General features: G+C 41.5%; 1 protein-coding gene and 1 long non-coding RNA gene across 7 annotated transcripts in view; one reads left to right on the top strand and one right to left on the bottom strand.

Moving 5' to 3' along the window:
- Positions 1 to 23438, bottom strand: part of slc5a6a (solute carrier family 5 member 6a) — a 106075-nt gene that overhangs the window by 19449 nt on the left and 63188 nt on the right. For all 6 annotated transcript variants that reach the window (XM_042096319.1, XM_042096317.1, XM_042096320.1 and 3 more), the window contains 2 exons: positions 18047 to 18133; positions 17770 to 17948 (listed from right to left, as the gene is read on the bottom strand). In XM_042096319.1, coding sequence (XP_041952253.1) covers positions 17770 to 17948; positions 18047 to 18133 — 266 coding nt within the window. The remainder of the gene's footprint in view (positions 1 to 17769; positions 17949 to 18046; positions 18134 to 23438) is intronic.
- Positions 893 to 1350, top strand: LOC121712236. Its single transcript, XR_006032558.1, has 2 exons — positions 893 to 954; positions 1063 to 1350. It is a non-coding gene; the product is annotated as an uncharacterized LOC121712236 (long non-coding RNA).

Genomic DNA, 23438 nt, shown 5'->3' with positions numbered 1-23438 from the left:
CAACTAGCTAGCAGCAAGCTCAACAGCCCCACCAACACCCTAACCAGCAGATTGCATCCCCTCGTGTAATTCCTCGGAATTGCATTTCTAGTCGTATGTGGTTTTCTACTTCAATATATATTTTTCTACTCATAGATATATTTTTCTATTAGAGATATTTTTCTACTGATTTATTTTTATTAAATTAGTTTCGTACTTGAATATTCATTGCCTATTTAAATGTCTGGTTACCCCTGCTTATTTACAGCCATGTTTGAAACTGCCATTTGAATCTATTTTTCTATTGGGCAATTCCTGAATGTTACACTTATATTTAGACGTTATCAAATGCTGTTGAAAGATGCGTAATTTTCTGCATTTCTCATGGAATGTTGCACGTGTTTAAATGTCTACTGTTGGCTGTATAGCTTCATCTCATGTACTTTCTGTTCCCCATTTTTTTGTCTGTCTTTTAAAGGTTTTTCACCTGATGAAAATTACTTGTTAATGACAACATTTAATGGATGCTAAAAAGTGACTGCATATGCCTGTCATGAGCATTCTCTCTCCCTGGTAACAACCTTAATTGAATTCAATTCTCTGCCACTCTGCTCACTCTCTCTCTACTCTGCCTAACGAGCTCCACCTGGCTCCGCCCTGCTCTGCTCTTGTTACCTGGCCAGCTGCACTGCATTTCCCACTCACCATCCTCACCTTGCCCCACTCTGCTCTAATTACTCTGCCAGCTGCACTGCATTTCTCCACTAACCTCTCCCAGTATATAAAGCCCTGTTTTTCAGCCAAGCCCTGTCAGATCGTCTTCAAACCTGGACCAGTAACCTGCCTGCCTGTCTACTCTCTGACTCCTACCTGTGATTCGGATCCATTCTTGACTGCCTCCCTGTTCTACTGCCCCGGTTATCCCGACCTGCCTTCCGGATCTTCTCGATTACTCTCCGATCTTCAGCCCCCCCGGTAACTCGAATCTGCCTTCTGTCTCTCACCACGTTTAGTGCCTAGCCCTGGTCTGTACTTCTGCCTGCTGTTCATCTTGCTGTTGTGTGTGTGTGTGTGTTCCCCCAGGCCTCCGACCACCAGACGAGCGAGCCCAGACGCGTCACCACCCTCAGCCCGAGACGCCGCTCGATCACTGGGACACACACACACACACACACACACACACACACACACACACACACTCAGCACCTTGGACTGGAACCCCCCGGAAACTTGGTGACCCCCGGAGCCCAGGTAACCCACAGGACCCTGAAAAACCCCAGAGCCCCGAGGAGCCCTGGAACCCCTGACACCCCTGGCACTCCTAGCACCCCTGGAACCGGAACCCTTCAATAAAAAGACTCTGAATTTGAACTTGCGCTCTTGGGTCGTCTTCTGTCCGTGACAATGCCTGCCTCTGAATTCAAAGAAAATAAAAGAAACAAAAGCACAGTTTATTTCAAGTCATTGAGTGGAATCCAGCATTCTTAAAAACTCCATAGATGTCCTTCCATTTTTCAAGTTGAGGATATTTTTGTATTGGTGGCTGAATTATGGCAGGTAGTGCGCCACTTTGCTGTGTGGAAAACGGCTGCTTATCAACTATGAAAATAAGCCAATTTAACCTGGCAGACTGAAGTAGCCTGTCATATAAACTCTGCTTTGCATCGGTGTTCTGTTCGCCCAATGTTGACATGGTCAGGATTTATTTTTCGATAGGCTATGCGGCTACTTGCCAAAACAAGGAAATTAAACTTCACAAGTCTTACAGTTAATTGGTTACCCTTTCATGCATCTGCTGAGAAAACAACTACCGTATTTTCCAGACCATAAGTCACACTTTTTTCTTAGTTCGCAGGCTGTTCCTGCGACTTACAGTGGGCATCGCTTTCAAATGACCACTTCATTCGCGCATTACGTGGCGTGAAGCTGCGAGAAGCTTTAGTACCACTTTCAGCCACTGTGCGTCGCTCTGCCACTGTACATCGCTCTGCCTGCCGTCCCTTACATAATTGTTGCCGAGAGTAATCCCAGCCTACGAATTCAATAACAAAATAAATCATGCATAATTAAACATTACCTCGATTTAGGCTACTTGGGTATGGCTTAAGGCTTGACTACACGAAAATCGAAATCGAAATTTGCTGTCTACATTATTGTCAGTGTTGGGGTTAACGCAACTACGCAAATCAAAACAGTGGTGTGATAATTGAGCCAGTAGAGAAATAACTGTTCAGAATTAATCTGTAGCCTTGGGTAGGCTTCTGCAGAAAACAATGTTGTTGCCGATTTAATACTATCTGGCGACGTTTTTAACAGGCTACGCAATAGAGGCTTAGACAACTATGACCCACGTTTTGGTTTCGTAAATTAATTTGCCCTACTTCTTGACTGCAATGTAGTCAATTGACTGCTTGACATGTCATTTTTATTTTTCTGTACGATAAACAATTACATCTGCTTTATGCCGCAGAATTACATTCATATTTGGCTGACTGCAGACGCGCCACTTCCCTCCCCATATTCCAATATTAAGATAGTATAAAGTGCTTTTTGTATAGGCTACTATCATAAAAATAGCTATTATAAAATATAGAGCTATTTGCAATTTGACAAAACACTGGTCCTCATTTTGCGAATGCGAGGACGATATGAGCCTGTTGCATTTAGTTAGATGTCCGAGTCACACATAATGTTTGAAAACCACTGGCTCGTAATCACAATAATTTAACACACGACAGTTGGATAACCTACTTCATCATGTCCCCATGCCTACATTTTTGTGAGTAGCATAGAGATCGTTAAAAACAATAAAGTATGGCTCTCCGTTTGGGACATCGAAAACTTTTTTTAATTTTTAATAGACTACCGTCGAAGATGCTGACTTGCAAAAGCCTCGGGATAACACGTTATCTCCACTATCATCAGTCATGCCCCTTGATCAAAGTGGGGAATGAAATAAAAGTTTGATAACCACTGGCTTAACAAGTTACCTGCAGTCCAGAACACAGAATCTATTGCAATATTCTGATGATCGGCGATGATATCGGCAAATATTTGTTTTCCAAAGTAAGAATTTCACTTCACCATGCACCTTCGACAATACCTGGCCTACCTGGTATCATTACAAACATTATTCTGTGTCCTAAAACTGGCATATTTTATGGCATTGTGTCATGTAAGTTCGTTGCAAAATCTAGAGAAATGTGTGAGGTGGTCAGCGGGGGACAATTGAGACACACATTGGATTGTGTTATTACTTGAACATTCCACACTATCCACAGCTGTGGTAGGCCTATCAGGGGCAGGAGGATTACTGTCAGCGCAAGCTTTATATAAAATTCTTCAACAGAAGGCCTCGAATGTTGTCTTGTTTGTGGAGCGCTTTGCTTCGCTTCTGTAATTTCGGCTTCATTGAAAATGAGGGCTTCCCTCAATGACCCTCCGAGAATAAATAAAGGTTGAATGAATGAATGAATGAATGCAGGCTTGCCCAAAATAAAGGCATGTGGTTTGCGCAGCCTACAGTAAATAACAGACCCGCCAGAATGTGCGTTATGATGCTTTTTTACGAGCAAGATGTTTTGGTACCCTACGCACACTGCATGTTCTTAAATAACAATGATCATCAGTAATATTCGACCATTAATTTGGGTAAATGGGCAAGCGTGACCACCTTGATTGGCTGATTGGCTGATGATTGTAACGTGGGCATGATTCCAAACACCTCCCTTACGATGATGAGTGACAGGTCTCAGAATGCGTGCGCTACACAAGGACGGAAGATGATGAATAACTGGGGCCGTAGGCTATTCACAAAGGCTTTTATCTTACTACTAGGAGTAGGCTACTCCTAAATCGCACTTAAAGATTTTAGATTGGAGTTTTCTCTTAAAAGTTATTCACAAAGCCTTTCAGACAACTCCTAAACTAGGAGTGAGTCTTCGTGGCTATGGATGACGTCATTACTCATGCACGAGCTTGACTGAAGTGACCACCTTGATTGGCTGACGATTGTAACGCGGGAATTCCAAACACCTCTCTTCCGATGATGACTGACAGGTGACAGGTCGGAGAATGCGTGCGCTACACAAGTAGTGCGAAGGACGGAAGATGATTAATAACTGAATAAAAAGGCCTAGCCTAAATGAATAAAGAGTAAGGCAAAACAAATAGCTTAGTAGCCTAATGAAACATAGGCCTATGGATTGATGCAGTAGCCTACCTTTGCAACATTTATTAAATTAATCTGTCACCATATCCCTAGGCTACGTTTGCAAAGAGGAGAACATTTTAATTTGATTCACAATGAAACGTTACATTTCATTTCCATGTTAACAATGAGTAGTTTGTGTTGTTGTTGGTGGCGTTATTGCATCCCTTTTATGAATGCAAAATTGTTCCCTCGCAATTGGAAGCTCCTGTTGTGCATAGGCTATTTCAAAACATCGCAACATAAAATGCCACAAAAAAGCTGTTTATGAATAGGTCTTAGTGAGTTAGGAGTCCTCTCGACTTAAGCTGTCCCAGACTTAGGTGCTACTTTTAGGTCTAAAATGCTTCGTGAATTACTTTTTGTGAAAAAATTAGGAGTCCTAAAGTTAGGAGTGACACGCCCATTATTTTTAGGAGTTGCTCCTAAATTCGCCAGTTAGGAGCTACTTTTAGCCTTAAAATTCTTTGTGAATATGGCCCCTGAATAAAAAGGCCTAGCCTAAATGAATCAAGGCAAAACAAATAGCCTAGTAGCCCAATGAAACATACGGATTGATGTAGTATCTTGTAACATTATTAAATTATTCTGTTACTATGCCTACGTTTGCAAAAGAGAACATTTTAATTTGATTGACAATAATGTTACATTTAATTTACATGTTGACAATGATTAGCCTAGTTTTGGTTGTTGTTGGCGGCGTTATTGCATGTTAGTTATGCCTACAATGCAAAATTGCTTCCTCGTGATTGGAAGCTCCTGTAGCTGCATAGGATTTCAAAACCGCAGGTTTGTGACTAGGTCTGTGAGTAAGGAGTCCTCTTGACTTCTTTTAAGCTGTCAGAGATGGGAAGGTGTGATTTTTTGGGGGAAGGGCCGGATTAACTGGGCACAATTGTCTGATGGCCCCCCTTCCCCCCAGCCAACGTGAATCGGGTGGTTAGTTAATAGGCCTATCGTGAAGATTTTTCCTGCCATCTAAGGCACGAGCGCATCTGTGAGGCCAAGCCTCACCAAGTAGCTCGTTTGTTTACAACTAACATTCCATTTAATTAAACTGCTTTATAGGCTATGCCGAAATAGTTTTCAACATTTTGAATATTAGTGTCGGGTGAATTGAAATGTTCTCAAAGTAGCCTTATGGCTGAAAGCTGCTTGGGACACCCCCCCCCCCCCCTTCCTGCACTCATTGTTTCAAAAGGAGTAATTTTGGCTTTGTCAGAACTGAAGAGCTGTGGACGGCACGGCACGGTATGCCCAATGAAAATAAATTAACGCAACGCAACACAACACAACACAGACCCCGCTTCTCTCGCGTCAGTCACTGACATGAACGAAACACAGAACCCGCTTCTCTCACGGCAGTCACTGACAGTAACCTAGAATAAATGCATGGGGAAAAACACTTCCCCATGACAAAGACATCTTAAAACACTGAAAGTTAATATTTTGTCACTAGCAACATTCATCTGTCCTTTGTCAAATGTATTATGTTCCAAGTACCCTATGCGTAATTCTGCTTCATAAAGTTGAACAAATACATTTGCTTATTTCACAGAAAAATATAAATAGCCAGTCTACAGTGCAGAGTTGGTAAGTTATGGTAGGCCAACTTGCAGTGAACATACAAAGAGGGGAAATTATTTCTCTTGCAGCTGAGTAGCCTCAGGTGCGCACGTAGACATAAGGCCGAACATGCAAGCGCCAATGAATCGTGCTCTCACGGCAATCGCGCCGTTAAACTTAAATAGGTTAACATCACTCTAAGTTCGCCTTCAAGCAAGGAAAACGATGATTTGAAGACATCTGTTTCGTTGGAAGGGCAAGGGGTAGCAACAGGGCAACACAGAGACAGGCCCGATGGCAGGGCTGTTATGAGAGTATTAAAATATAGGATATTCTACGGGAAAACATTAAAACGGCAAGACAGCGGGGAAAGTTAAAATACGTGATAAACACGGAAAAAGTTGGCATGCATTGTTTCGGTCCCCGTGCACAGGGATTATTTGTCATACTATTAATCACATATGATTATTTGTGAAATTGTGCAAACAGGCGCAACACATTTGAAAAGGAAGGACTGGTAGCATGCAAGCTCACGGGAAAGATTGATTTAAGAATGTTATCACAAAGTGTGTGGTTGTGGCGCGGGCGGAAGACAATTGGCAGGGGAGGGTCATGTCTTTTTTTAACAATTCTGTCGGAGGGTCATTGAACAATTTCTAGCAGGCAAGAGAGGGTCATGCAACTTCCAATTGAAGCACTCAAAATTCCTCCGGTGGCCCCTTCAATAAATAACGATCAGTCCCTAGATTGCTGCTGGGCTATATGTCTTGGTTCTGTTAACAACTTATTGTCAAACGCATAGCCTATCTCGCGGTTGCATCCATTACAAACAAACATGCAATGTGAACGTCTGGGATTGGGGAGAGCACTAAATGCTCTTCTGAATAAGCACGAAGTCAAACCTTTAAATGAAAAACACTCTTTAATAATCCAAAAAAATAAACCGCTAATGAAGTAAACTTGACCATCAAAAATCGTTTATCGCTCGTAACTCCGTGATACCAGGACGTAACAGGAAGGCATTTGGCTGAGCAACGGAGGTTAATATGCTCCATGTTTTGTCCAAATGATGACTGTCTATCATCGTTGCACTCGGAGAAAACCGGAATGTTTCATTCGTCCCCGTTTCAATCGTCCCGGTTGTACCTACTCAAAACGCAGATAGAACCTTATTATTCTAAGGTAGCGAAATAGCGTTCAGCATGATTCATGCCCAATTAATTCCCCCTGTTAAAGTGTTCGCCTTTGTAGTTTGGTTTCGTGATAGCCTATGATAAACGGCTTATGGCCAAATATGTGAAAACGTTAAAATACAGTAGGCGATAAACCCGGAAAAAGTTGACAGTGATTTTTTCATAATCACTTTGGAGGGTCATAGAAAAATTTATTGCTGGCGAGGGAGGGTCACGTCTTTTTGGACTAATGCTCCCCAAACTCCTCCGGTAGCCCCTTAAATAAATAACGAACAGTCCCTAATGAAGTAAACTTGTGACCATCAAAAAACGTTTATCGCCTGTAGGCCTAACTCCGTGATAACAGGACGTAACAGGAAGGCATTTGGCTGAGCAACGGAGGTTAATAGGCTACTCTATATTTTGTCCAAATGATGTCTGTCTATCATCGTTGCACTCGGAGAAAACCAGAATGTTTAATTTGTCCTGCGTCTCTACGGCTGCAAACTGGATTCACTCGCAGTTAACCAAATATTTCTTTATTAGGGCAGGCATATTTCTGGCTATTACATTATTTCTAAACCAGTCTGCTAAAGTCTGTAGTGAAGTCTGTGTAGGGTTTTCCAGGCTCCATTTCTTTTTACGAGACACCCTTCTCACTTGAGCCATCTACCGGTTGTTTGGGTTGTTGCAGCGTCTCACTGGAAAAATACAAATTAAAGTCGCGTGATACCGCGTGATCCCACGCGCGGACCGCGAGTGAAGCTGGCCAATTCGAAGCACTGCCCACTGTATGAACACTTTAAATGTTAATTCATATTAACTGACATGAACCCTACATGAAACATTACAGTCTACAGCCGCGAGAATGCGCTCTCAAATGTACAAGTTCTGTGCACTTTCAGTCAGAGATTAGAGCTTGCACTATGCCTGAAACACACATGCATACCTAAATCCTCAAATTATGGCCGGGATTCTATTTATAGCTGGCCCTCAGATTCGGACAAATAAAGGCAAGTAATAATTTTGTTTCCATTTAATTCATAAAAGAGCTCTTAATATTTTATATTGTTGGATGGTTTAATATTGTTGGCAATGAAGTCATTGTCCTACACCATGAGTCTCCAACACGTCGCTCTCAAGCTACCAGTCGCTTGCCGCCCCCTTCTAAACTTGCCAGAGGCTGAAGCAGTAACCTACATTTAAAACACAATTGTTGCTGCCAGGCATCAGCCTACGAATTTGATAAAAAAGTAAATCATGCATAATTAAAAAAAATAACTACATTTAGGCTATCGTAGACCTCTGGCTATACTGAATAAGGTTTCCATTACAGCACAACACACGTTCCATGAATGAATGAAAGCGGATGCCTTATCTCGCAATAAGCGGATGGAAATCCTGACACTCTTTCAACTACATGAAACTTAATAGTGAACCATCAAATACCCCACAGATTTCAGTGGTTATCAGTCCCGATATTTAGCAATATAATCAAACAGTCCAAACGTATATTAAATCCCAAATTGAACATCTTTTGCTTTTGATAGCCTACCGGTATGCTGCTCCAAACGAAAAGTAGGCCTATGTCTCGCAATAAAACGCACCATGTAAGAAATAAAGTCTTAACCTGCCTCAAATAAAGGTGCTGTGCTTTGCACAGCCTAAAAAAGACCCCAGCCTCTGTCTCCTAAACATTCCTCACCCGTTATCTAGACATGCATGAAAAGATTTGAAAACAAAACTCACTGCCATGTAATATTTGATCGCTGTTTTGCTACTAATGATCTTTCACGTAATGAATGCGCACGCCGCACACTAGAAAGTGAAAGTAGGCCTACTATGTGCTCCGTGTCTGTAGCTTTCTGTTCACGTCCGCAATCGATTATAACGTTCCTCAAATGGAGAACATATCCTTGTTCTCTCGTGTTATAGGCAGTCATGCTTTCGTGTTTGCAAAATTCCTGACGGTTCCTGATCGCTAAACTTTTGTTTTCCTTTCCTGTCGATAGCTAGCCTAGAAATCTAGACGTGCCCCTAGCGGCAAATTACATTTGCTGCCAGGGCTAGTCTAGCAACTCTCCGTTGGCTTGTGAGCTCCAGAAATCGAAACTTAATCAGGACATTGAAATCGTGTATAGAGTCGTTTGGTGGGCTTAACATAATGATTGATGGCAGAGTTGCAACGGTTTGGCTTGAATTCCCTGCTACTTGAAAACAAATATCCTATTGCGTCCTATTGCGTGCAGAGGGAATTTGAAAGACAACTGATTATCCCGCCCCTCGGACTGAGCACTGCGAACGGTGAGTGCCCAGACCCTACATTTTAATGTGGGTCTGGCTCGCCAGGCTAGTCGATAGCGGTTGATGTAGAAGCACCTAGGCTATAATTTGACTTCAGCGGTGACAAATCCTGCTGAGAGAGAGAGAAAGAGAGAGAGAGAGAGAGAGAGAGAGAGAGGCACCCGCAAAGTGGTCCTCCACGCGTGTGTCTGCATGGGGCTACGTACAATTGAAGTCAGAGTTGGTCTGTCCAGTCAATAGTCCTGCATTCAGGCCGCTCCATTAACGTTATCAGACAGCGCTGTAAAATGTGTGTGGGAATTTCTCACATTATGATGGCTAGAGTTGCGGGACTTTTATCATTATGCACAATACTAATAACTTATGCGCAATCCCGCGCTGAAATTTAGGCCCTGATTTTAAATGCACATCTTTTTTTCTCTCGCTCTTTCGGAGGTGGCCAGCCGAGCATTTGCACCTGCTTGTTGCAGCTTCGGTCTGCATGTCCTTTTAAAACCGCATCTTTTTTCTCTCGTGAGCATTTAATCTGGTGCCGGCTTGTCTCCACATTGCCAATAATGCTTGATTGCATTGCATTCTCCACATTTGTAGCTAAATCTTTTGCTTTAGCCTACAATTACCTTCTGGCCCTCCTCTTGGCTGCCTTCACTCCTTCGTCTTCATTAACATTAATCTTTTTGGCCTCAATGGTCCAGTTACATGGTATCTGTTTTTGGTTTTGGATTTTTTGAAAATAGTCTGATGCGACTTGTTGTTTTTTCCTGTTCATGACGCATTTTTTGACTGATGCGACTTATATTCCGGAGCGACTTATAGTCTGGAAAATACGGTAGATTGCCACACAAAAAGAACTTGAAAGTTTCAAATGTTGCATAGAAACGTAGCCTATACTTGCTTACTGTCACTTTCAATGATAGCGAATGAACTATGAAAGAAATGATTCATAGCTCAAAACCGAGGTCATATTTTCTGCAGTGGTCTTTATAGCAAATATCCTTTGTTACTGACCAAGATAGAGCAACCTAATTTATTTGCTCCGCTTTAACACCGTCTGATAATAGGCTGCAAAATTTTTGGACCTTCGAAACATTGGCTTTTTTTGCAAAACTCTACACACAAATAGGAAAACCTTTCACCCAATCAGCAAAACATTGTAGTTCTCTTGCAAAAGCTAACACACCTTACTTAACTCTTCACACTTTCGTAAAAATGGTGTTTTCGTATCAAACAGTAAACACAAGCCATCACAATAGTAAGCACGCAATGTGCCAACTACGCACTGATGGTATGAATAAAAAACACATCTGGCTTTTGCTTTCTCTGTGCAAAAGATAGACTACTGTATGGCAGTTTGAGGTCATACTTTTGTCATAGTTCTGTAAACATACAGGGATCCAAACTTTAAGTATTAGTGTTTATTTACACACATCAAAACAAACACAAGTGTGTTTTTCCAAGTCAAAACACAAAATAGCAATTTCACTGAGACAAAAATCATTCTACATCGGGGTCGTCTCTCTCAAAATTTCGTCTACATCACATGCAATGTCCTAGTCCAAGGCACCGGGGAAAATATATTCTGGAATGCCGTATCCAGGCCTGACATGACAATATCCCCACATGTAGACTGATTTTTTTGCCTGTAAAAGGGCTATTTTTTTCTCTTCTTACCCTTCCCCCTCCCCATCCTCCTCTTGCTCCTCTTTGTCCTCTTCCTCTAACTTCACCTCCTTGTCCTTGTCATTCTCTCCCTCTCACTTCTTCACCTCTGCATCCTCTTCCTCCTCTTCTTCCACCTACTTCTTCACCTCCACGTCCTATTCTTCAGCCTTCTCTAATTCTTACTTTTCTCACTCTTCCTGCTCCCTCTATTGTACCCATTGTACATTACCTGTGGCTTATGTATAGTGCTTAGGCTGATTGCAAAGTGAACTCATGATCTAAAACAGTTTTCACATGAAAAAGTGTGCCAGAGAGTTGGCAAAATAGTGAAAATAATAGCCATACATGTGTATAGATTTGCTAGGAGTGTGTTGATCATTTGGAAATTGAGTGTAAAGCAGTGAGTTGTGTTTACAGTTCTGCAAAAAGAGTGCTGTGCAGTGGATTGTGCCTACAGTTGTGCAAAGTGTGTGTTACAAAATTGCAAAGCAGTGCTTTTAGTTTTGCGAACTCAGTGAGTGATTTTGCTATAAGTATTAATAGTTTTAGAAATTGTGCTATAAGAATCACAGTTGTGTTTAAGCATTCAGAAAAAAACTGTAATTGAATTCATCATTGTCAGAACAGGAGCACAGAGGATGCCATCTCTATGGCACTTCACTCTGCCCTGTCCCACCTTGACAATAGCAACACCTATGTAAGAATGCTGTTCATTGACTTCAGCTCAGAGTTCAACACAATCATCCCCTCCAAACTGATCACCAAACTCAGTGAACTGGGCATCAATACCTCCCTCGGTAACTGGATTCTGGACTTCCTAACCAACAGACCTCAGTTCAGCTTCAAGTTTCAAGGGTCCACATCTCTGAGGACCTCTTTTGGACCCTCAACACCTCTACCCTCATCAAAAAGGCTCACCAGCGTCTCTTCTTTCTGAGGTCCATCTGTCTCCTCAGATCCTAGTGAACGTCTACCGCTGCAACACCGAGAGCATCCTCACCAACTGTGTCACAGTTTGGTATGGCAACAGCTCTGCCCATGACCGGAAAACACTGCAGAGTGGTGAAAACTGCCCAATGCATCACCGGTTCCTCATTCCCCTCCATCGAGGCCATCCAGGGCAAGCGATGCTTGCGTAAGGCGCACATCAAAGACTGTTCTCACCCCAACCACAGACTCCGAGAGGTGTTACAGGTCTCTTCGCATCCGAACCAGCAGATTCAGAGGAAGCTTCTTTCCTGTGGCTGTCACCCTACTGAACTCTAGCTCTGCATCCCAGTGACATCCAACCAACTAAGCCCCCATCACCCCCCGCCCCGCCTGATGCCTCCTTGCCTGTGCCTGTTGAGGTGTCCACGACCATGGCACCCCTTGACAGGGACAACAAGGAGGCCGACATACCCCAGCCCCCCCCACCGACAACTGCACTACCCTATCCCACCCATAGTGTCTATTTATTTACAAATGTACATACTGTAATTACATTATACTGTACATAGCGACCCTAACCCGTCGTTAAGGACAAGCAAACCCAGAGCCGTATAGCAATACATTGAGAGAAAGACGCATGGAGGTTGAAAATTGTTAACTTTTGGCAGAGAAAAGCAGACGGAAATTCCCCTGTGTGGTACAGGAGACATTTCATTTTTTGTGATGTGTCCGTTCAAAGCTAAAAAAAAAAAAAATTCCGAATAGTACATTTACAAATAGTAAATAGCATAGCAATGCAGACCTATGTAATCATTTGTATTTCAAGTATCTGCTGGGAGGTAGGAAGGTAGAAATACATTGATTAATGAGGTAGTGGGCATTTTGATTAGTGCTGCAACACGTTGTGTCTCTAAAAGCGTAGATTTGCACATTATTACACATAAATCTTGAATTCTATCAACCAAAATGAAGGGCAAAATCACATAATGATTCAAAATATGTATGCCAACATCAAACACCAAATATGCATCTGTAATATTGAGGTTTGGATTATTTTCTGGGCTCTTATGAGTGGTTTAACAAAAAAAAAGCCAATAGGCGGAATTTCCTTTTTTCAAATAAGAGGTCAACTTTGAAGGCCTGTACAGCCACAAAGCTACAAGATCCAACTTGCTATCATACCATTTTATACTCCAGAGATATGTTGCTTTCAGAAAAAGATAGTGAGAATTTGCCCCCCCAAGTGGTAGTGACACGCCCCTTTTTGGGCCTGTGGCTCATGGACTAAATGATTGAACCGGCTTTTTTGTTTGTAACAAGCTAATGATTGAACAGGCTATTTTCAAAATGGTTATGAAAAGCATTGTTTAGTTTTGGCCGGTAAAAAATATGTCTGGCCGGTATTTTTTTTCCCCCCATCTACCAGCCACTTTGGCTAGTAGGCCAAAAGTTAATTTCGACCCCTGAGATTAACATCCAGTTTGACTCATCTTCACTGACCCCAACTAGATCGGCACATAACTTGGGTGTCGTAATTGATGACCAACTTAACTTCTCTGAGCATGTAGCCTCAGTTTCAAAATCATGTCGGTTTATCCTTTACAACATTTGTAACATCAGAGCTTTTCTGACACAAGATTCCACACAACTTCTTGTACAGGCCATGGTTAACTCCAAGCTGGGCTATTGTAACTCACTGTTAGCTGGCCTACCTGTTTTTGTAGTAAGATTGTTACAACTGATTCAGAATGCTGCAGCATGCCTGGTCTTCAATCAGTCAAAGAGGACACATGTAACTCCTCTCCTAGTTACTTTTGCCAGAATTAAATTGAAATATCTCACTTTGGCCTAAAGGGCACTGACTGGATCTGCTTCCTGCTATCTTAATTCAGTGATCAAGATGTACATGCCCAACCGCCCACTGCGGTCTTCTGATGAGCATCTGTTGTGTCGACCAGCCATAAATTCAAGACTCTTTTCCTCAGTGGTTCCATGTTGGTGGAATGAGTTGCCCAGTGCTCTCCGTTCCTGTGATAGTTTTGGGTCTTTCAAGAGGGGTCTACATTAGATTACATTACATTTGGCTGACACTTTTTAACCAAAGCGACTCACAGTGCATATGTTGAACAATTTAAAAGTAGAGTACCATAAGAACAAGTTATAAGCTATAAGTGCTAGAATTAGCAAGGCTAGTTGTAAGTAGTGCTACGAGAAGAAAAGGAAGGAGTTTTTTGAAGATGGAGAGGGATGTCTCTGCTCTAGTAGGAACTGGTAGCGCGTTCCACCAATGAGGAATAACAGATGAGAAAAGTTTGGATTGGCCTGAGTGTACTGGTGGCAGAGCTAGACGTCGTTCGTCTGAGGAGCGCAATGGTTGGGAGGTAGCATATGCATGTATGAGGGCATTCAAGTAGGTGGGAGCAAAACCTGAGACTACTTTGTAGGCAAGCGTTAGAGACTTGAATTTGATGCAGGCGGCCATAAGTAGCCAGTGTAGCTGGATGAGCCGCGTGGTAACCAGGGTTCTAAATTAACACCCACCTACTGCGGGTTAAAATTCATTTTGGCGGGTTAATAAAAATTAATAAAAACGTACTAGCCAGTTTGGCCGGTGGTGCGTGAGGCATTACATGCATAATACATAAGGCTCTGTTCTCGGTCATTTATCCCTGTGGCAGTACTTCCTACATTTCCCACGAACACTGTGCCATAATGCTACGTGATGACTTTTTATACGCCCATTGGCTGCGCGCAGTTTGCTGTGAAACCCATATGTATATCTATGGTGAAACCAGTGCGAGAGACCATGGAAACGAACGGAGCGTCTACCAGAAAACACAAGGAAGAAGAAGAACGAACGGAGCCAGAGCAGGGAGCATAGACTGAAAGAGGAGGGAGTTAGCCAGTAAAGTAAAGTAAAAAGTAGTGCTGTCAAAATTAACTCGATTTTGACAGTGCGATTTTGCACTGTGCGTAGGGCACCAAGAGACAGAGGAGGTACCAACATTTAGCTAATAAATAGTAGCTTTATTGCAAACTGTTTTTCACTCTTGTTAGAGAAAGTTTACAATGTCAACATGCACCAACAGCATGTTACATAAAGATGATACTTTTTGGGTCCTCTCCATTAAGATCCAACTTGAACATATGCTACTCCATTTAATTGAGAACCAGTCTGAGCACGCACGAGAGGGAAAACAAGTGGCAGGTTCCAGCTGGCTTGACATTGTTGATGATAATTGATATCTCCTTTTTAATATAAGAAACGAAATACTGAAAGCAAGAAAGACAAGGTTAGAGGAGATTGGCAATTAATCCGGTTCCCATACTGACCAGTTAAACGGTCCAGAGCCAGGGCACTTTGACATAGGCTGTACTCTGTGATTTGGATAATGGACAAGAATATAAAAAGTTGTCTTTGCCTTTGTGTATTGGAACTGGTGAGTCTAGAAGTCTTCAATTATTTGTTTACATGAAGCACATGATATGCCGATTGAAACGCATCCATTCAGCTAACTAGGTGGCTGGCTACCAAGCTCATAATTCACTTTTAATTGCAAACAGAACATGTCTAGCTAGCATCATGTCATTACATGCTTCTATTTCCAAAGGAAGAAGTAAGAAATTAATACTTTAAAACAAAATTACAGTGTCATTATTGTCATTTAAATAATATAAAAGTGTTTTACTTTTAGCTTTGTGGTTACTCATTTATTTTGTGATTTATGTTGTATTTAATATGCCACTTATGAAGCTTTAGTCTTTAGGGAGAACATTTTACTTTTTAATCGGGATTAATCTAGATTAATTAATTTCAAAATATGAGATTAATAAATTAATTGTTTTTAATCGTTTGACAGCCCTATATTAAAAAGTTAAGATTAAACTAAATGCGGCGGTGGTTGGGACAGACTTCTGGGGGCGAGAAGAGGAATGAAGCAGGGCATAGATAGATAGATAAGATAGATAGATAGATAGATAGATACTTCATAAAATGATCAAATACATTCAGTGGCACTCATAATTTCTCTTATTTTCACCAGAAAAAAATGGGCTAGTAGGAATTCTGATTGGCTGGTAACTTTAGAAAGTTACTAGCCACATTGGCTGGTGATCAAAAAAGTTAATTTAGAACGCTGGGGGTAACATGTGCCCTTTTGGGTTGGTTGAAGATCAGGCACGCTGACGCATTTTGAATCATCTGAAGGGGTTTCACTGTGCAGGCTAGAAGACCTGTCAGGAGTGTGTTACAGTAGTCAAGTTGTGAGATGATTATGGCCTGTACCAGGAGTTGGGTAGCATATTGAGCCAGGTAAGTCCTGATTTTTCGTATGTTGTAGAGTGAGAAATGGCACGACCGGGCGACCGAGACAACACGATCACAGGGGTACACGGAGAACACGGGTGAAAATCCGTGCCCGGGGAGCAGTTTGGGGTTAGGTGCCTTGCTCAAGCCCATGTTTGAGTATAGAGAGAAGAATGCGGTGATTAACCGTGTCAAAGGCAGCTGATAAGTCAAGCAGAATGAGTACTAACGGTGCGGTCACCCTGGCTTCCTTTAAGACTTCTGTCACGGACAGCAGAGCTGTTTCGGTTGAGTGGCCACTCTTGAACCCAGATCGGTTTGGATCAAACATAGACCTACCTTTCCCTAACTGAAATGTACACACTATACATTACATCTGTTTCTCAAAAATGTTGATCTACACAGACTATGCTAACAAGATTGCTTTTTAGATTTGAAGTTTCATGTCAGTCCCATTTCAAGAAAGTAGCCTGTAATGACTGTGGACTGAATCTTGTGATGAAACGGTACTATCAAACAAAACTTCATACACAATCATTACAATCTTTTTTGATTATGCATATTTTTGTGTGAAAAAATGTGCTAATAGTTAATAATCCATGGTATTTTGCAGTCACATGTCCTTGTCAAAGGCAGCTGATAAGTCAAGCAGAATGAGTACTGATGACTGTGCGATCGCCCTGGCTTCCTTTAAGGCTTCTGTCACAGCAGAGCTGTTTCGGTTGAGTGGCCAGTCTTGAACCCAGATTGATTTGGATCAAACAGAGACCTGTTTGGAGACTGCTCGTTCGATACATTTGGATATAAAGGGTAGGAGTGAGACAGGATGGTAGTTCTCAACTTGAGCAGGGTTGAGAAGTTTTCTTAAATAACTGTGTTACCTGAGCCATTTTGAATGCTGTTAGAAATGTGCCAAAGGTTAGCGAAGCATGGATCACATGTGGTGTGATGGTCGGGCTGATGGACTGAAGTAGGCTCATAGGCATAGGGTCCAACGAGCATGTAGTAGGACGGCTACATGTCAGGAGTCTAGATACCTCACTCTCAGAGAGAGGCGCAAATGCAGAAAAAGATGTGCCAGCAACCACCAGAGGTTGTAGGAGTGCAATATCTGGTTCGGTCACGTCCTGTGGAGCCAAGGAGGGACATGTAGAGAACTGACTGCTGATCGCTGCCGCTTTGTTTGTAAAAAATAAGGCAAGGGTATCGGCAGTAAGGCTGGATGGAAGAGGAGGAGGCTTAGGATTGAGTAGCTATTTGAAGGTGGAAAAAAGTTTCTGAGTGTTTGTGACACTGTTAATTTTGTCTTTGTAGAAAGACATCTTGGCAGCAGTGATGCTGGCTGAAAAGGAGAATATCTGGTAGTTTTAGAGGTCCTCAGTTAGTTTAGATTGTGCCAGAGGCCAGAGAGGAGAATGTGGTGAGTGGAGGTAGACCAGAGGCGACCACAGAGGAGAAGTGGGTTGGAGACAGATTGCAGATGTTGCGGCGCAACGTGAACACCGGCTAAGGTGCACAATCATTACAATCTTTTTTGATTATGCATATTTTTGTGTGAAATGTTTTCACTTTTAATAATCCATGGTATTTTGCAGTCACATCCTAACAATCAAACTCTGACATCATAATCAACATGTCACCTGGATGTAGCGGAAGTTATGATGGTCATCATTGTGGCTGTGGTTGTGTTGCTTATACTTGGTATAGCAGTGGTGTTGACAGCTGGTAGAGTGTCTGGGACAGATAAACGTGTGACAAAGCTGCCAATGCCAATCCAGAAAGCCATAACTAGGCCTGCAACCAACCCAACAAGGGCACCCTGAGAAAAGACAAATGGTCATCCTGAACCCATGATCTATAATTAAAAATAGTTGTTCAGTTGTTTACAGTTGGTGGGTTAAGTTGCATTGAACTTACCACAGAGTTAGCCCAGGGGAAGAACATTCCAAGACAGAACACGCCAAGAAGTGGACCACCCACCATACCAAAAATGCTGAGCGCTGCCTGAAAGATGACAGAGGGGATGTGAAAAAAGGAAAACACCATAAAATTATTTTTAAACCAGGATTACTGTAGTGGGCAAGAACATGTTTAAACATTTTAAGTATGAGAAAAAATGCTACCAGTCTGTTTTTAAATTTCTCCGGTTTTATTGTTGCGTCCATTCATTCCACAGTTTACAGTCCTCGATTCGGCCCTGGACCTGAGGCCGTCTGGGCCACAGCCCCAGTCCGGCCTCAATCATGGAAATTGGAAAAAAAGTCTGAGGTTTTATCCCAGACATCGGGGTTTTACCCCAATGTGGAAAAGGGCCATATGAGACCTTGACCTCAGACCCTATGGCCTTTAGTACGAAATCAATTCAAATAGCCTTTTTAGTGATAATCTTTGCCCCTATTGATGAAAAACCTCAGAGCTGCCTGGGTGATCTTGTGGTAACACTTACATCATGATTCTGACCATGTGAGCTTGAGTATCTAACCAGTCTAGCTGAATGATTTGATGAAGATCCCTTAAGCCACTTGGGAAATACAGTACCCTGAATTTCATATATGACCCCCATGTGACCTTGATCTTAAGACCCATGACTTAGAGCAGTGTTTTTCAACCTTTTTTGTGCCACGGCACACTTTTGACACTTAAAATGTCCCACGGCACACTAACATCCTGTGTGAAGAAAAAATAAACATACCATAGCCTAAAATTTCAAATAATACACAGATATGGCCTTATTATGGCTTCTATGCAAGACCTGCTCAATAAAACAAGCGCCCTCTGTTTCATTTGTAGGTGACTATATCTAATTTAATTGTTATGAACTGTATGAAACTGTGAATACTGGATATGGGGCCCCTGTTGTACAATGCCTGCATACCACAATTAGTGCAATCATACAATCAATGAGATTGTATGATCATGTGGTTATAAATTTAATTAAATTATAAACAGTTGCTTTTCTGGACCAGTGAGTGACATTTGGGTAATTTTCTGCGGCACACCTGATCTCTCACGGCACACTAGTTTGCCCCGGCACAGTGGTTGAAAAACACTGACTCGTAATCAGTAAGGCTATTTAGCCTCTGTAGTGATTAACTGTGCAAGGTATGATGAAGATCCTCCAACCTGCTTGTGAGATATTGCACCAGGGTTCCCACTCAAAGTCAAATGTTAAATTCCATGACTTTTCCCTCACTATATAACAATCCAATAATACAACTTTATTGTTATCATTATCTTTGAAGCAGCTTCTGCTCAGTCTTCACCACCTTTGTCCAGACATTGTAGTTGCCTTAAGTTAGGTTCATTCTTAGGTTCACTTTGACAAGATAATTTCTTATTTGATGACGGTGATATTTTAGGCCACAGGTTCTCAAACTTTTCTTTTTCAAACCATTCTACAGTGCCATATGTAGGTGGTTGGATAAATATGTAATAGTGTCTACTAGGTCTGGCCTACTACCACTACTATTATTGGTTTTGGTGATGCACTGACTCCTCAATTGCTGCAATCTCAATTACTCTCATGAAACAATGTTAAATATTTTCAAAGCTGTTAAATACTCGCTCAATTTTGTACACACAGACAATTATCGGCCGGGTCGATTATTACGGCTGATATTTAGCACTTTTATAATAATCGTTATCGGTCGTTTTTTCCACAGATAAGACGATATTGAAATGGATAAAGAATGAAACGCGCTACTTTGTCTGTAAAGCATCTCACTCCCTGCATTTGCTACTCTGTGGTCGAGAGCATTGTCCCGCCCACTACACCGTCTGATTTGTTAGTCAGCATGAATGCAGCCAATCAGGATTGAAGACTGAATACACAGAAAGTTTAGGCTTCTCATTGAGGCAGACTGTAGACTGGGCTTCAGCGCTACGGAGCTATTCTTCGAAGGTAAGGTACCTTACATTGCTGAAGTTGCAATGAAAAAAGACTACAGGCACCCAGGGCCAGTCGTAATTAATCCGACCTGGACTAAATCTCGTCCTGAGCTGGCTATTAACGTGCCTTTTATGCTCACAAATGTGTAAATGTGTGTTTGTGTGCCTATATGGACACAAATTGCATGCTTAAATAGCCTATGAACTATTTTAAAACTGTTTTGTTAAACTATTCAACATTAACACTTGCCATCATGCATGCACCTTCCTCTCCCTCTCTCCTGCACTCACACACACAATGGCAAAGCATCCTCTTTGTGACCTTTGTGAGGTCCCTTAACAAGCACATAGCCCATTGTGTAGGCCTAGTCTATGAAAATAATTGCTATCACTCAGCTCTTGGATTAACATGATTTACACTTGTGATTCAAGTTATGCAAGTTGATAGACAATTGTGTAACAAAAGAAGAAAGAAAAGTTTGCATAATTAAATGCTTTTGATTGAAATTTTTGCAGCATATCGCCTTTATTATCTACCCCCCTTTTGACAACTGACATATCGTTTTTACATATTGGTTATCGGCCTCCTGTTTTGGTAATAATTGATATCGGCCCTGAAAAAAACATATCGGTCGATCCCCAGCTTCTACCCACATTATCTCCAATGGTTCAACAGCTTCACTTGCACAGATGCGCACACACATTGAATGAACGCTCACACCACAACCCCCTAATGTTATACCTCTTTATTTGATAACACTATATTTCCTAATCTTGGAAATATTTAGTTTATTTTTCTTTCGGTCTGTGGTTCCACGATACCATTCAATTGTGACGCAAATTATCCACAGACCAGCAGTTTTTGTACGCATTTGGTATCAATCATTATTTGTTTCTATACATACTATATTTCATTACTGATGTACCAATATTTGAGCTCCCACGCTTGAAGATTTTAAGGATTAAACAATGGGAAGTTGTGGACTAAAATGGTATGTGGGGTAGCTAGTAGGCACTTGAAAATCTATGTGAAAGTAGATCAGTGTATGTGCATTTAGTGTACAAAGTGCCAATGCTGTACCATAGATAAGTACATTGAGTCAAAATCATTGTTTTACCCCAGGGCCAAAAATGAAAAAGGTATACAATGTAACAATGGTACACAAGTAAGTGTATTTATGCATGAATGAAACATGGTACATCATGTAAATGTAAATCATGTAAATGTAAATCAGGTTTATAGGCCAAGTATACTTGCGTATACAAGGAATTTGGTCTCTGCATTTATCCCATCCGTGAATTGACCTTTTGCGAACTCACGCCCCCCTTAGTTACTATTGCTAAGTCCGACAGCCTCAGACCGGAGTTGACTAGAACTTCAATGGTAGCTGTAAGCCTGTCTGTAAAAGTTACAGGCTTACAGCTACCATCAGCTAGTAGCTGTAAGCCTGTAATATTTAGGTCAGGTCATGTCATGTAAGGAACATGGTACTGCAAATAAACGGAAACATAGTCTACATTGCAGAGCGACTTCAACTTTATTAATTTATGGTGAATAAATGTTACACCACTGTGCACAGGCCCATGCTTTTCTGATGAGGCGATGCTAGCACGTTAGCAGCGGTTAGCTAACTATGCTAACGTTAGTTATCTACGAGTCTCCTCTAAGTGACAATCATATTATACACAATGCTGGCAGTGCTGAGAACAATAAACAACCTTGTTTGTCTTACTTACATTGAGTTAACTGTTTGGCTTAATCCATAGATGTGGTGGAGCACTGTTTCATTGCTAGGAGTAACCCTTTGCTTAAAATAGGGGAGAGCTGGGAGGAGAGAATTTACCTTAATTACAAAATAGCATAATCAAGATTGAAAGCCATTATTTTGTGTATTGGTGTTGCGTTAATCCCACACATGTCGTTTGGCCGTCCTTTTTCAAACTTACAGCACTATACAATCCCATAAAACCGGAAAAAAAAAAAATCACGGCTCCCAATGCATTTCTATGGGGCCGTAAGGTGATGCTGTCGGAGTTTGTCTACATGTGCGAAGATACTGGACTGGCATTGGCTTATCCGCATTCGGTGGGCGGGGCTTGCGATAGGTCAATTAGTGGGCACACCGAGCACACAGTGAACACACAGTGAGGTGAAGCACACACTAACCCGGAGTAGTGAGCCCTTGCTACAGCGGCGCTCGGGGAGCAGTGAGGGGTTAGGTGCCTTGCTCAAGGGCACTTCTAGTCCAAGAGCATTAGCTCAAAATTCAGTCATACCCGGAACAAATTAGTAACAAGCTGAATTTTTCAGGATATGTTCAGAATACCTTTAGGAAAAACATACTAAAAGTCCCCGTGAATCCCCCTTGTGCTTTCTGAGATATTCAAGATGGCGTCCAAAATTGCCGCTATTTGGAGATTTTTCCATATCTCAGGCTTAAAACATAATACAAATGCAATAAAAATGTTTAAATATAAGTTATCATACAAGGAATCCAAATTCACCATTGACAAACTGCTAAAATTAAAGTTAACCAAGATTACAAGGTCATTAATGTGACACGAAATTCACATAGTGTACCCATTAAGCCCAGGCACCATTTAAGCCCATTTATAACTTTGAAGTCATTTTTTAGAAAAAGAGGGGCCTGTCTAATGCTATTCATTATTTTGTCTAATCACAAAATGTCTTTATTATATGTTAGTTTTTATTTGGCTCGCTTACATCTGTGCAGTCTCAAGGAGGCTCAGATAAAGTCGCTTCAAAACTTTGGTGTTTTCGAACCCCTGAAGATAGAGCCTCTTTTCAATTATTTTCAGCCACTGACTTAGTATGTAGATTCATATTATGTAAATTGGGAGATTATTGTTTATTGTTTTGTGTGTATAAACAGGTAGTTCATTGTCATTTTTTACCATTTGGCTTTATGTAGAAAGATGAGTTATGCTAGTTAGCGCAGTGAGCAAACCATCGTCAATAGTCAATACATGTAGCCCTACTGATAGATATGTAATGGGAGTATTTTGCTCTCCATAAATATCCTCTGTGTTGTTTTTAAAAGAAAAGTTGAAATAATGCAACGTGACGTTTGAACAGGGTCTTACTGAATTTGTTTATTTTCGTACACAGGCTATCACATTCAGGTGCTCCTGTTGCGTGAAATCTGACAAGCCCGCCTGGGGTAATGGGACACTTAGTTAAAAGTTAATTTTCGCGGAGCATAGCCCCACGTCACACCTACACCACACCCCCTTACCCTTAGATTCCCGTGGGAAAATAAAGAAAATTCATGTGGGGAAATTCAGGGAAACAACATTAACCCTGCTACAGATACACTGCTTAAGGATTAAAAATGTTGAGTATGCAAACTATGTTTTCTGATTCATTTTACAAAAAATTTACAAAAAAGGATTTGGATGG

The sequence above is a fragment of the Alosa sapidissima genome, chromosome 6, assembly GCF_018492685.1.
Source record: "Alosa sapidissima isolate fAloSap1 chromosome 6, fAloSap1.pri, whole genome shotgun sequence".
In the NCBI taxonomy this organism is placed as follows: Eukaryota; Metazoa; Chordata; class Actinopteri; order Clupeiformes; family Clupeidae; genus Alosa; species Alosa sapidissima.
The sequence above is the reverse complement of the archived record's forward strand: the minus strand, read 5'-3'. Positions and strand labels throughout refer to the sequence as shown.